Source organism: Zingiber officinale, unplaced genomic scaffold, assembly GCF_018446385.1.
Source record: "Zingiber officinale cultivar Zhangliang unplaced genomic scaffold, Zo_v1.1 ctg160, whole genome shotgun sequence".
Taxonomy (NCBI): domain Eukaryota; kingdom Viridiplantae; phylum Streptophyta; class Magnoliopsida; order Zingiberales; family Zingiberaceae; genus Zingiber; species Zingiber officinale.
In genome coordinates this window covers 1,566-16,118 of record NW_024589853.1, presented here as the reverse complement: position 1 = coordinate 16,118, position 14,553 = coordinate 1,566, and the positions used below count along the sequence as shown (strand labels likewise).

At 36.0% G+C, this 14,553-nt stretch overlaps 2 protein-coding genes and 1 non-coding gene across 7 annotated transcripts; 2 read left to right on the top strand and 1 right to left on the bottom strand.

Moving 5' to 3' along the window:
* Window positions 1-5,323: 5,323 nt before the first annotated feature.
* On the bottom strand, window positions 5,324-6,086 carry LOC122036416 (calmodulin-like). The gene is made up of 3 exons (XM_042595715.1): window positions 5,996-6,086; window positions 5,668-5,909; window positions 5,324-5,576 (listed from the first exon to the last, which is right to left on the bottom strand). The coding sequence occupies exons 1-3, from the start codon at window positions 6,069-6,071 to the stop codon at window positions 5,430-5,432; spliced, it is 465 nt and encodes a 154-aa protein (XP_042451649.1). The 5' UTR covers window positions 6,072-6,086; the 3' UTR covers window positions 5,324-5,429.
* An 828-nt stretch (window positions 6,087-6,914) lies between these two features.
* On the top strand, window positions 6,915-12,606 carry LOC122036415. 5 transcript variants are annotated; one of them, XR_006127379.1, is made up of 8 exons: window positions 6,915-7,434; window positions 9,226-9,385; window positions 9,684-9,860; window positions 9,945-10,028; window positions 11,178-11,259; window positions 11,568-12,075; window positions 12,176-12,276; window positions 12,378-12,606. XR_006127379.1 is itself a non-coding variant. In XM_042595714.1 (6 exons), exons 1-6 carry the CDS (start codon window positions 7,046-7,048, stop codon window positions 12,005-12,007), a joined length of 1,332 nt encoding a protein of 443 aa, XP_042451648.1. In that variant the 5' UTR covers window positions 6,915-7,045; the 3' UTR covers window positions 12,008-12,146. The 5 variants fall into 5 exon arrangements, 1 of the variants encoding a protein (XP_042451648.1); XR_006127381.1 differs by having other exon boundaries at window positions 12,173-12,276; XR_006127382.1 differs by having other exon boundaries at window positions 12,134-12,223.
* A 1,612-nt stretch (window positions 12,607-14,218) lies between these two features.
* TRNAK-CUU lies at window positions 14,219-14,291 on the top strand. The gene has a single exon. It is a non-coding gene; the product is annotated as a tRNA-Lys (tRNA).
* Window positions 14,292-14,553: the final 262 nt, after the last annotated feature.

Below are 14,553 nucleotides of genomic sequence, written 5' to 3'. Positions count from 1 at the left end.
AATGAGAATATAAATGAAAATGCGTGGCTTATGGCTCAAATTCTAATTCAAGTAGTCTTTTATTTGTAATTCTCACTCATTGCGTTAGTCTCTATATATGTCATGATTGCACCTATAGAGGAAAAATTTTACACATATAAAAAAAGTCAAGCAATATAAACTAACAATATTAAATGAAGAGAAAATTATAAGCTTACTTGTTAGCGGTGTACATTATTGCATTTTTGTCGATACTTTTGAAGGTAACATCATATTAGTCAATATCGGAACATCAATATCTAAGCGTATACCGATGGAATGCCTCACATGAAAACTTCAATAGGCAATGAGCATGATGGACTTCCCTACCAACCTTAATATACAACCTTACAATAATCAATCAAATTTGGATATGTGACAAACAAAGGGGCAAAATATTGATATATGAGATGGACTTCAAAGGGTGATGATGCTTAGCTTGGATGCCCCTTTAATATTAAGAGCTGATGTATTCATCCAAAAGTATAAGATTATGAAGAAAATAATACTAATTAATAAGAGAGACATAATAGTTCATCCTCCTTAATAACACAAGGAGTATAAAACATATAAAAAAATCATATAACTCATTGAAGTTCGCTTAATCTCCTTAAATAATAAAAGCCAAGTTTGAAGAAGCATGATCCCCCCTTGGAGTCATGCCTATATGCATTAACATTGATTCAACATTAATAATGGTTACACATGCTCATGTGCAATATTTTAAAGAAAATGCTCCATTAATCTGCTCCCACATCTTGTACCATCATTATGCTTTAATCACTAATTTACAACAACAATGATCTATCTCTTTCTTCTAATAAAGTTTTCAACACATATTTTAAGAATTAAATGGTTGTCTCCTTTACATGGAACTAGCTATAGCTATACATGTTCTACTTTATAGCCTGCAAACCTAATCCCTAGCTCCATAATAACAATGATAAAAACTACTTTAATTTTGTACTTAAGGGTTTAATTATGTTTTGTCACCATGCACTACACACTTAATAAATATTTCTTATTGTAACACTATACTTTCTTGCTTTAATTTTCTTCCTCAAAAATCAAAAGGGTATGTTGATGTTAAGTGTGTGACATGCATCATCTTTTTTTCCCCTTAATTGTTTGTTCAGTCTAAGTGCTATATATATTATATATACATGCTAGTTGAATCTAAAAGACTATGTGGGTTTCTTAGATCGGTTTCCTAGTTTCGATCCCCCAATAGTTCTTCGGCTTTCCATTTTCTTCGTATTTTCATCGGTGCGCTAATCATACGATTCGCTTGCTAAATGACCCTTAGTATTATGATTGTTTTGCTTGAACAAGAAAGTCCGTCCTCTGGTGGTTTGCATCCTTCAAATCTTCAACTTTCAATGAGGTATTTTTGATGATGTTTAATCTATTTTTTTTCATAGTTTTTAGACTGTGCTCTTATTGATCTATTTTGTTGTCCAAGGATTGTGTGTCTAGCTAATTGATTGGATAGACAAGTTATTTGGTTGACGATAATTTACTCGTTTAAGACTCAACTACAAGTTTGCAACACCTCTTGTCGGTCGACAATCTCCAACACTTCAAACATGGAATCATATTCAAGCTATTAGTTCTAAAGAGTAGTTTGGAATGTAAGCATCAGTATGTATATTGCTTGAGTTGAGGACTTCCTTAATTCAAGGCAATATCATTCTAAAACCCCAAAACCCCTAAACCCCCCAAAACCCCTAAACCCCCTAACCCCTAAATTAAACCCCCAAACCCCAAACCTCAAATCCTAAACTCCCAACCCTAAACAAGGCCTTACATGCAGAAGGCAATTTGGCTCAACTAGACTGATGATCACAATAAACAAATCGAAGAACAAAGGAGGAAATTAATTAAAATAGAAACCTGAATCCAGTAAATTTGCAAAATGATACGAGCAGGAAGCCATCTCGCTGCCAGTTTCTTTCATCGAAAAACCCACCCTCTTTCTCTTTCATTTACAGTTGTGGCAACTATAATTTCTGGCAGAGGAGATTCTCCTGATCCAAAAGCAGATTCTGATCGAACACATCACTTTCTCTTCTCTGGAATTAGGATGGAGCCATGCATGCTGTTTTTTGCCATGCTGCCATGTAGGAAAAGTTGCACCAGGAACCACTTGCAAGTAACTGACACTGACACTGCATGCGTGGCAGCCATTGGCTTCAGAAACAACCCTTTCAAAATTAATACATGTACGCATGGTAATTATTCAACACCTAACAGCCAAGATGGCCATTAATGTTAATTCAATAATGTTAGGTTTAACGATCAAGATTAGTTTTGAGCTTTTTGAAGATAGATAGATAGATAGATAGATAGATAGATATGACTAGGTTAAATTAGGCCCCCTTCACCTCATACAATTTTGAATGACATGAAAGTAAAATTCCCTTTTTGAACTTCAACCAAGCATCCTGATCTATATATATGAATAGAAAAGACCACCTCGATCTCCCGATCGATTTAAACCCGCTGAACTGGCCAGTCTATTCTGAATTTAAGAACATCGCCGTCGCGCAAACAAGCACTTACTTCCTCAGTCCTCATAAGCTAGCAATTGCAAGAAAAGTAGTCCACATGAAAATTAAAGGAATCATAGCTAGCTAGCTAGCGAGTAAAACATGCATGGCAATTGGCATGGTCATGGTCATGGTCCCAAGCTAAGCTAAGCAACCCTCTTTCTGTCCCTCTCTTCCTCTCTTTCTTGTGTTGGGAGTGCATGCGCTAGATGGGAATGGAAAGGGACGTGGAGATGCATGAAAGCCAAGAGTCATTAATGGCTCTGGCTAAAGTTAGCAACCCCAACTGGCCCCAACATCCATGACAATATTCCATCTTAGCAAGCCTTTGGGCCAGGGGTGCTTAATTAGCTTAGCTTGCTGGACCACCCTCTAATTAACCATGCAAAGCAAACTCGTGATTAACATAATGATCGAATTAACAAGCTACCTAGCTGATATGCTCCCTTACCTTTCTCCCCCGGCCCTTGCTTTATATCTCCTCCTCCTCCTCCTCCTCTCAGCTAGCCCTAGAGGTTGAGATCAGTCATCTTTTAATTTCTCTAATTTTTTAGAGGTGCACCATGAGAAGCTCAAGCTGCCAGCATGATCTGAGAATTCCATGTATCCTCTCCATCTTCATTGGTCTTGCTTGGATAAGGACACGCAGATCATGTTGCAGCTTCATCTACTGGTGGAGCACCAAGCTCATCACATCTTTATTTTTCTATCTCTTTATTAATCTTATAGTTGATGGATGGATGGATGCTCGATGAGTACTGCTACAAGAACGGTTGGGGTATATATGCTTTCATTTATTTATTTATTTTATTTCTGTGATTTTCTAGTGGTTCTGAGATCTTTGAAGGAAGCTGATCCCTAAATTAGAGTGTGGGGGATAAACCCTAGAGATCTTGGTTGAAATTCTTTTCTGTGATCTGAACTACATGCTTCTAATATTTTGCAGTCAGGAAAGCAGACATGGAAGATTGATAGATTTTGGTGGGTTCTTCTCTTTTTTTTTTTTTTTTTTTTTTTTTTGCATCTCTTTTATCTTGTTTATGATGCAATTAAGAGGCTCTTTTCTCAAGGTTGTGAAGAAATTACATGCACCAAATCATCTCTGATCTACTGTTCTTGAGGTTTTTCATTTGTCCTTTGGCCTGCTGTAGAGTACTGTAGTTTCATCTGCATTTGAGCTTGAGTGTTTAAATTAAGTTCTAGTGTAGTGAATCCTTTGAAATTTTGTTTAAATTGATATATATATGAGTTTAACTGTAGATGAATCCAACCTAATTGGGAGCCCTAATTAATTTAAGGTTTAGTATGTATTTTGAGCAAGAGATTAGGGCTAATGAGCAATTATTTCAAAGAGGAGATAGGACTACTATGAATAAGAGATTAGGAACAATAACTAGTTAGTTTGAAGAGAATTTGTTCATTATCAACGGCTCTATATGCTTGGGCAGAATAAGGATTCAAATCCATGGACGAAGGGAACACAATGCAGGGCGATCTACGATTTCTTTTGTATGTAAACTTTTTTTTCTCCTTTAGATTGTTATAACTATTGTACTTCTATTCTTAAGGCAATATATATAGTGTTTTGTAATTGGATTCTCATTATAGTTTTGATAACAAAGGAGTGGAGTCGTAGAATTAAGATGCATTGTGAATTTGTGATGTCGATAGGTTTAGTCCTTATTTTGATCTTACGATCGAGTTCAAACTAGTTTTCCATGTTGTCGTTAAGACATACTTTTGCACAATTGTGCCAAGTTAAAAGAACAAGCTCATTAGGTTAGTAGGAATGCAAACATTGAGGAAAAAAAAGTTGTGTTTGATGTGATTACCTATACTACCTAGTAGATTTTACCTTTGTTTCATGATCTATGTTTCGTAACATTATTAGGTATATGTATATAGATAGTTAGATAGATATATAGATACTATCGATGACACGCGTTCATGTTAGGGTTTCCATGGCCAAAAGATACATCTCGGTGCATATATGGTACTTAGCTTGAAACCTAGCTATGAAGATTAATACATGAAAAGGGAATGATTGTGAAAGTCTTTATCTAAATTGCCCCAAACAAACTTAAATTAAATTTTGTTAATTTCATAGTTCGATATCATCCATTTAGTTGAAGTGCACATGTATCGTTTAAATGGCAAGTTATCTCTACCTTGCAACTGTTTTTATTCTTTTGGATAATTATTACTTGATTCATAACATAATAATCCCTTCTCATCTTTGTACATAATTGCATCACTATTACTTGTTTTCTTCTTGAAATTATATAGAAAATAAATTGTTTGCCTTTACTTGATTAAAATAATAATCAAATAGCTAGGAGATTGAAAAGTAGGAGAATGTACATATATTGTTCTATGTTTTGTCATGCGCCAAATTTTATTTTATTTGATAAAAATAAAATGCAGACGATAGGAATATTATTAGGAAAGTATAGTGATATTTAGATATGAAAATGAAAAGCTAATAGAGACCTTTATTGAATTTAATCATGTTTAAAGCAAAACATGATTTTTATAAAAAAGCCCTCAATTTTTTACAGAAAAAATTAGATATTTTTTCCAAAAATATATAGATAATTGGATAAAATTAAAAATATATATTTTTTTAAAAAAATCAGTGGATAGTTTTTAGAAAAAATCTAAAAAATTATAATTATTTTTTTTTTTATCAATATACAATTTTATTTTTCATAGGTTAATCAAATGAATCGGCTAATCTCGTTTCTTTCATTTTAAAGAAAATAAATGCAAAACACAAATGATGCCTTTTTTTTAAATTTTATTTTATCATTCTCGTTTCTTTCATTTTTCTTTTCATAAAATTTGAATTGTATGAAGAATTAATCAAACAGCCGCCATCATCATCATCATCATCCGAACAAATTCCTCATAATTCACTTGCCCGTCTCCATCCAAATCTGCCTCTCTGATCATCTGCTCCACCTCCTCGTCACTCAGCTTCTCCCCCAGACTGATCATCACATTCCTCAACTGCATAAGATCAATAATTTTTTTTTTATTACCAAAAACATAATTAAATTCAAGGGCAAACAACTTATCTATCAATCTATCTTTCTTCTACCTCACTGGCCGAGATAAATCCATTTTGATCCCTGTCGAACACCTTAAAAGCTTCCTTCAGTTCCTCCTCCACGTTCGTCGTCTCCTTCGCTTTCTTGGCCATCAGATTCAGAAACTCTCCGAACTCGATGGTTCCATTTCCATCTGCGTCGATCTCCTGAATCATCTCCCTCAGCTCCTCCTCGCTAGGGCTCTGACCCAGTGACTTGATGACCGCGCCAAGCTCTTCCAGCGTGATGCATCCTGTCGAACACAACGAATTAAGCTAGCTAAACAAAAGATTTAATTATGAGAAAAAAAGAAGAAGAGGAGCATAGTAAAGTAAACACCATCTCCATCTCTGTCAAAGAGACAGAAGGCCTCTTGGAACTCAGTGATTTGCTCCTCTGAGAGAAGAAGAGCCATAGCGACGAGGCCTGTAGATGTGAACCAATAGCACTGCCCGTCGGTTTTAAATAGGCCAGACAGGAAGTTGTTGAAGATTTTACTTGTTGTTTGACTTTGCTTGTTATTTGATTCAATTGAATTAAATAATCAATATTTTTTTTTAAAAAAAAATAAAATTTAAAATAATTAAATTAGATCCGTTAATTTCTATTTGTTTCCTTCGTCATCTTGTCCAACTGAGGACAGCTGGAGAGTTGGCAGAACAGTGATGAACAATAATAATAAATTAATTTTAAAGATTCGAGAAAATTCAAGTACGTGCTAAGTTTGAAAAATATAAGCAGAACAAGTAAAATGTCTTTAAATTCCATTATAAGTCGTGGTTATAGAAAATGAGAGGTTGGCCGTTGACCCCGTTCGTAATTAACTCATGTGGTCGTATCGTCGCTGACGGCTGACATGTCCTCGCGGGCCCACTTCCCATGCAGCAGCGCCCAGCGCAAGTGGCTAAATAAGTGGGCCAAAGTCTGATGGGCCAACCAGTCAACGGGCCTAACAAAATAATTAATTCCCGATTTAGGCAATTATGTCTCGAAACCCACCATTTGCAGTATTCTTAAGAAGGCTCCGGATGCCAAAATCCCGCTTCGGTAACGAAATTTTAATTACACCCTCAAATTTTATTTTATCTGTTTGTCTAATCCTCACCTACCGGCTCCGCGATCCGCCGATGACAAAAGAATACTAATGGCTGCTTATCCAGGAAGCCTCAATGAAAATTCCGGTAGAGAGTTGGGTAGATCATTTCAAGTATGAAAACATTTTCTTCGGTCGATAACGACTGATGTGCTCCCTACAACTTTTTGTTCTATTGCTGGCTTTCGTTTTTCTACTCTGTGTTGAGCGATCTGATACCTTTGAGGGGTCTTTTTCACCTATTTGTTCGGTTCATCTTCCGATTGTTCTTGATTTTGTGGTTGTTTGATCGAGAAATGGGGGATTTCTACGCGGACTTGACGGCGTTGATGAGGAAGCCGGCGGTGGTGGAGACCCTGATCGACGTTCTGCTTTGCGCAGTGCCGATCTGGTTGTCAGTCTTGATCGGGTTAGTCATCGGGTGGTCGTGGCGGCCGCGGTGGACGGGGCTGCTCTACCTTGGCCTCCGGAGTAGGTTCCGGTTCATCTGGACGGCGCCGCCGGGGTTCAGCGCCCGAAGGCTTTGGCTCGCGGTCACCGCACTCTCGGCCTTCTCCGTTTTCCGGAAATTGTGGTCTAGTTTCGAGGGGAAGAACGGGGAGCTTCCGGCGGCGGAAGGACCGGGGTCGACGACGCTAGTATCCATGAGCTCAGCGGCGATTGAAAGAGATAGCGACAGTTTGAGGTAGCTATGAATCAGATTTAGCTTCGCTTTATTCCTTAATTGCCTGATAGAATTTCATGTTGACTATTCGTTTCAACATTGCCTTTTCACTTGTTACTAAGATTTTTGAATAAATTAACAAACATTTCCTTTTCCTTTTTTTTTTTTTAATGTTTTTTCGACTACTATTTTTGCTTAATTTGATAAAAAGTCAGAAATGGATGGTGGCTTGTTTGTTGTCACTTGAATATACAGCCTCTACAGTTTCCTTATTAGAAAAATTGGAATTCATTGTTCCTTCGGCGGCCTAGACTTGGGAACATTTAGATGTGACTAGGTTTTTCTAGTTTTTATGGCGCTTCTGTGGCATACACTTGCTGAGATATGATTCTTGATCTTATGGAAACATGATTACGCTATCAAAACAATCAGTTTTAGTAGTTGGGTGCTGATGAATCAACATGGCTATGAAAATATGAGGCTCCCTTCGATAAAAATAGTGTCTAGGAAGGAGATACACATCTTACCTATTTAATTATGGTAATTCTTTGTAGTTGAATCATGATTACCCAAGCCGCAAAGCATTATGGAGCCAAAGCTCATTCTTAGGTTGATCATCTCCACATATTCCATGTTCCTTTTTTTGTCCCATATCCACTTGCAGGCATGTTTTTCTCATTCCAAAATTGCACATAAATGCATGTGGAGTTACTTGAGATGGCTGCTGATCATGTTCCTATTTAGCTGCAGCCATCCCTATCTCATTCCACTTTGTACACATCTAAATGTATCGATGGATGCTTGTTACGTTCCTACCCTCATTCTTATCATACCTCAAAGTGCTCCTCCTATACTAAAATTTTGCCATGAAAGTGGTCCTATCACCTTTAGCAAATAACCAACAAATTCATCAGTCAATACTCCTTAAGTTTGCATTTTACATAGTTATTTTCTTGATGCGGACAACATCTATTATGCCAAAGCTCATTCTTAGGTTGATCATCTCCACATATTCCATGCTCCTTTTTTTTTTTTGCCATATCCACTTGCAGGCATGTTTTTCTCATGATTGGAACGTGTGAGAAGAATAGAAACCATCAAACTTTGGAATTCATATAGCAAATAACAAATGTTGAAGACTTGGATTGGATTTCAAACGTAGTCCCAATGATGACTGCATTTGCTATGTTATAAGACGCTTTGGTGTGAGTCATATTCTTCTTTTTGCCAACCTTGCGGTTGCCTGTAGAAAAACCTTTCTTATAAAAGTTATTAATTTGTGTCATTCAGACTGCAATTATTTCATATACGTTTCTTTGGTCTGGTTTCTCATGTACTAATACATTAGATCATTGTTAACGCTTGGAATTCAGCGTTAACTGCACGTTTTTTTTTTATTATTAACTGCACCATAATACAAATCTTGTCCTTTTTTTTGCCAACCCATGTAAATCTTGCACAATAAAGTGCTTTTCTGTTAAATTCTTATCTGGTTAGTTCTGCAAATCATTCGTTAGATAGCATGCTTTGAGGGTTTGGTTTGTTTGATAGGTTCTTAACTTATTTATTTCTCTTTGATCTACTCTTCTCCTATTATTTTCTTTGCCCTGATTCAACTAGGAGTTGTTTCCTCCAAAGTTCAAACATCTAATCTGAAAGTTTATGTAAATAGTTGGGGTTTGGTGATTCTGGCTCATTGCAATAAAATTACATCCTTGTTGATAATGTTTAAAATGTTATGAGATTGACTCTTTATAACTTTTAGATCTTACCTGAAGGTTGAAATTTTTTTGTCATGTTAAATTTCTCCAGTTCGAGCATTGAAATGGATGAGCAAGATATTGTTTCCGAAAAGGATTTGGAGCATCTAATGCGCATTCTAGATAGTAATGTTGGAGATGCAGCTTGGCAGAATCAGATGGAACGCACCACGTCCAATATGATTTACCAATCATGGCGTCATGAGCCAAAGGTAATTCTTAATTTCCTGTATACAATTCACAAATTTGATGCCTGCTCCACTTAATGGGATAAGGCTTGGTTGTTATTGTATTTCACAAATTTGATATATTTATTTAAGATAGATTGCTGTACAACCTTAGTGAAGCATTCATCGCTTTTGATGCTTTCTTGATCATTTGAATTTTGAACTATTCCTTTGCTCATCTTGGAAAACTGATGCAGTATTTATTTGCTGAACATTTATTTACATGTATCTGAAAGGAATCTTCGGTGCAGTGATTGCTTATCTTTTCTTTTGCCAATCTCAGGAGGGCCCTATAATTTATCGTAGCAGAACAGTTTTTGAGGACGCAACTCCTGAATTGGTCAGAGACTTTTTCTGGGATGATGATTTCCGGTTAAAATGGGATTCAATGCTTGTACACTTCAAAATATTGGAGGAATTCCATCAGAGTGGAACCATGATTGTACACTGGATTAAAAAGGTCTTATAAAATGTTAAAAATCATTATTGATTTAGTTCTATTAACTACACCTTGGTAATAGTGACATGCGATTGCTCTCTGCAGTTCCCATTTTTTTGCAATGATAGGGAATATATAATTGCTCGTCGTATATGGGAGTCTAGAGGGAGCTATTATTGTGTGACAAAGGTACGTATGATCTTTTCTACATTTCCTATAGATGTGACTCTACTATTTTTGTCTATAGCCGCCAAACAACAGACCATGCCTTATCTATTTGACAAGTATTATAACAATTAATCTCTTGTAAATCACTCAATAGAAATATGCTCATGTAGAATGTCAGTGGAAGTTCCACATTTCTTAATAACCCATCTTTTGTTTTGAATTAGAGATGATAGAAAATGATTGTATTCAAGCAGTGTTTGTCCAACTATTTGGAATCGTGTATGTGAATCTATATCTCCATTGAGTTCCATACAAAGCTATATTTGTATTAATATTAAATTCAATCAATGCATTTACAATCATGTTAACTGTATTTTCTTCAATCCCTTAAATTGTATAATCTAATAAATTTGATATGGCATGATCATACATTTAGATAATGTTGGTGTTAGCCATCAAGGTCTAACATAATTCTCAAATCTTTTTCTTTCATGCATGGGGCTAATATTAACAGTTCTGATAGAAGCATGATCCTTCATTTTATTCCTCTCCAAATCTGCTTCTAATTTTCCCATTCTGGGAATGATGCCCATCACTGTTTTTAAATGATTGGATATTTATAATTGTAGCATTGTGATTTCGATTGGTTATTATAAATAGAATCTCCTGGTCAATGGAATTGGACTGGTTGATATGGATCTCCACAGTTTCATGATAATTGTTACAACTCTTGTTGCCATTATTTTTTTCTTTCATGCCACCATATAAGAACTTTGCGCTCCTAAGAAAAATTTGATGCGATTTCATCTAACTTTGGGCTTGTAATGAGTATGTCTTATCCTCTGCATTTTTTTAATGCTAACTTAGACATTGGAACTTAGCTTGCCTATTTTGGATGGAAAAATAATGTGCCTGAATTTTCTAATTTCTTTTTATTACATTGATCGGTATCATTTGTTTATCTCCCTGTACCCTACACCTTATGCTTCAATTCAACTCTTCTAATAAAATCCATTAGCCACCTATGAAATCCGAGCTAAAACTATTCTCTCAATGCAAGGAAAATTAACTTTTTTTGATAGTAAGATCACTAACTATTTAAAATTTCTTAACATTGACTAAAAGGTTGACCATTGTTGATTGTTTTATGATATGATATTCACTATGCAGGGAATACCATACCCATCTTTACCCAAAAAGGAGAAACCCAGGCGCGTCGATCTGTACTTCTCTAGTTGGTGCATCAGGGCCGGTAACATTCTATTTCCAGTTTTCTTAATTACATTTCTTTAAAGTTGCAGAACCATTAGCAAAACTTCCATTATGCAACTAATTATTAGAAAGATCTGCCAATCCAGTTTTTATCTAGTGACGTTCAGTTCAGTTCAGTTCAGTTCATAGGAAGACAGAAATAATACATACTTGTTTACCAATGAACCAAAACTATAAGATGATGAAGTCTGAATAAGTTTATGTTTAACTTGGACAATCTCTTACTTAAACAGGAAATTGCCAGTGCCATTTGAAAGGTTTTCATGCTTTCTTTTTCTATGGGCGCAGTGGAATCGCACAAGCAAGATGGCCAACTATCTGCATGTGAAGTAACTCTCGTCCACTTCGAGGACATGGGCATACCCAAGGATGTCGCCAAGGTTGGTGTTCGACATGGGATGTGGGGGGCAGTTAAGAAACTGCATTCTGGTTTGAGGGCATATCAACTGATGGCGAGAACTGAAGCTTCTCTATCTAGATGTGCGCTCATGGCACAAATCACAACTAAGGTTTCCCACAATGGAGCCATCACTCAACTCGAACCAGAGTCCTCGAGCTCTACTTCTAGAACAGCTGACAGCATTGCCAAATATGATAAGGCGCATCGAGGAATCGACTGGAAATGGGTGGTTATTGGGGGAGTTACTGTGGCATGTGGTCTTCATGCTGGTCATATTGGAAAAGCCCTCTTAGTTGGAGGAGCTGCAGCGAGACTCGCAAAAAAGTGAGTCGGAGGGCATGCTGTAATTGAAGGCTGAGCTGATCAGATTTACTTCGGATCTTGGCATGTTTGTAGGTGAGAGCATCCTTTGTAATACAATAAACTCATCAGATATCGATAAGATTTGTTACAGGAACAACATTCAATTTGTCTCGATTGTCTTGTCTGCAAGAAGGGCTGCTAGTAAACAGAGAAAACTGCAACTCGCCGACGGAAAATACAGGTTTTGGTGACTACTTGCTCGGTTGTATTCGCGTGAAGCATTGAAGTTATGCAGTAATTCTTCATCAAAATGCTCCAATATTTTGAAATCTCATTTAAACACTCGAGTCCTTCTTGTTGCCTTTGTTTCTTGAAACATGTTATCATTCTTGCAGCCAACCTATTCAACCCCTTGACTTTCGAAGATATAGTCAACGTTGACAGTACATGGGAGATCAACATCAACTTGATGAAAACTAAAGAAGCAGATCCTGATTTATTTCATTTCGAAATATGCTGGAATAGCCTCCATTGTCAATATACTATCGAAACAACGTTTCCCTTACAACTCAATTAAAACAAGCTGTGCAATAAACAAATTAAATGTTATTTTACCTTTTATAACTTTCAGATTTGGATGAATGTCTCTTTCTTAACGTATAAATGGTTCAAAATTAGGAAACTTCTCAGGATCTATCAAATAATCTCAGTTGAATCAAATTTAAAATAATCTTGATCAAGAAAATCATTGTCTTTCAAAAAAGTCTTTCAAGAACGTACATCCATAAAGAGCTAAGAACAAAACAAGGACAATTAATCTGTTCAAACTATGTGAAGAATTAATCACATAGCCACACACTCGAAGCCCATTAATGAGACGACGCCTTAAGAATACGCTTCAGCTGAAGCGCGTCATGCCGCTGATCCGGCGGCCGGAGACGAAAGCGATGAAGGTGGCCGGCGAGTCCTCCAGGTAGACGTCGAAGAAGTGCAGCCATGTGTCGGTGCTCTCGTCGTCGATGGTGCTCTCGCTCTCCAACTCCGTCGCCCGCAGAACAGTCTTCTCTCCGCTCTCCACCACGTCGTCGTCGACGGGGTTGATCACCACGGGATCGTCAAACAGCTCGACGAACGCGATCTTGCCGCCGGCGGTGACGGCGAAGTGGAGGCCGCCGCACTCCACGCAGTCAAACCACTCTACGCCGTCCGTGTACCTCGGCATGGTCGTCGTCTTAGCAATCGATCGATCGAGGACGAGGAGGAGAAACTCCGGTGAAGAAGAAGAAGAGCAAATAAAGAGGATGGATCTTCTTCTCTGCTCTCGTATAAATAGTTTTTGGTGGAGTAGTCGCTGTCGATTTCCAACAATTTAGGTAATCAATCATATGATTAAATCGGTTAATTTTCCATATTTATCGGAACAAATCTTATTCCACCAGTTTCCAAATTTGTTTTCAAAATCAATTCAAGATAATCTAGCGCTATATCAAATTTGTTTCCAAATTTGAACCTCGATCTTAATTCTGCACTTTTGACTGTTAACTTGAAAAAAAAAGGTTTGTCTAATTAGCCTAAAATTAAATTTTATATTTGTTTAGAAAGTTAATCTGACATATCCTTTAACTAAATCTAATAATTTAAATTTTGATCAATTTATAATTCTAAATTTTAGTATTTAAAAATAATATCAATACTACTATATCGAGTACGTACTAGTTTTTGTTCAATACCCAAATTAAAATTAATATGAACGTTAACGTCAATTTTGCATTTAGTAAACCATTAGAATTTAAATTTCTCTATAATACAAATAATTATATTCGTGTAAATTTACACTATAAAACTTTGGGGACCTGACGAATTATCACTGCTATATAAATTACCTAAAAAAAAGTTTGAATTTAAAATTTTAAAATTTAAAATATTAAAAAAATCCAGGATATAAATTCTTTATTAATTTTAAACATACCAAATGTCTCATCAATCAATGTGGTAAATTATCCATATATCAATATATCTCTTTGTTTTTGTTAAGATCTAGTAAAATAGTATTAATTGTAGAATTAGTTTAAAAAAAAAGGTTTAACTTTGAATAGGATGAGCCAGGCAGTGAAGCGACGATTTAACCCCTCAGCCTTAGCATAGATTGATCATTAATGTAGTTATTTGGTTTGATAGAATAATATAGTATTTATTATTTCTATGTTTGTTATGTTGTTGATAATTCTATCAACAAGTCCGTCTAACTTAGTTGGTAGAACGCAAGGCTCTTAACCTTGTGGTCGTGGGTTCGAGCCCCACGGTGGGCGCTAGAATTGATTTGTGTGAATAAATGTATTGTACTTTATTTATTCACCATTTTAGATATTTTTTATGGCATAATTTAATTTTTTAGCAAAAATACTAATGTCAAAATAATTTTTTAGTTATAATTTTATTTAAAATAAAACAAAATATTCTTTTACATATTATTCCTTTTCTATAATTGTTAGTTCTTGAATTTCCTAACGCACTTTAGCAGTCAATCCCCATGCTGGAAGTGCGCAGTCCAACTTCATTCTGACTATGAGT

Bases quoted from the DNA above. Each gene is read 5' to 3' on its own strand.
- LOC122036416 (XM_042595715.1), bottom strand. From the start codon at position 6,071: ATGGCTCTTCTTCTCTCAGAGGAGCAAATCACTGAGTTCCAAGAGGCC. The intron at 5,910-5,995 runs GTGTTTACTTTA...TGTGTTCGACAG, and splicing joins CTTTGACAGAGATGGAGATG to GATGCATCACGCTGGAAGAG. The intron at 5,577-5,667 runs GTAGAAGAAAGA...GATCTTATGCAG, and splicing joins GATTTATCTCGGCCAGTGAG to TTGAGGAATGTGATGATCAG.
- LOC122036415 (XM_042595714.1), top strand. From the start codon at position 7,046: ATGGGGGATTTCTACGCGGACTTGACGGCGTTGATGAGGAAGCCGGCG. The intron at 7,435-9,225 runs GTAGCTATGAAT...AAATTTCTCCAG, and splicing joins AGAGATAGCGACAGTTTGAG to TTCGAGCATTGAAATGGATG. The intron at 9,861-9,944 runs GTCTTATAAAAT...TGCTCTCTGCAG, and splicing joins TTGTACACTGGATTAAAAAG to TTCCCATTTTTTTGCAATGA.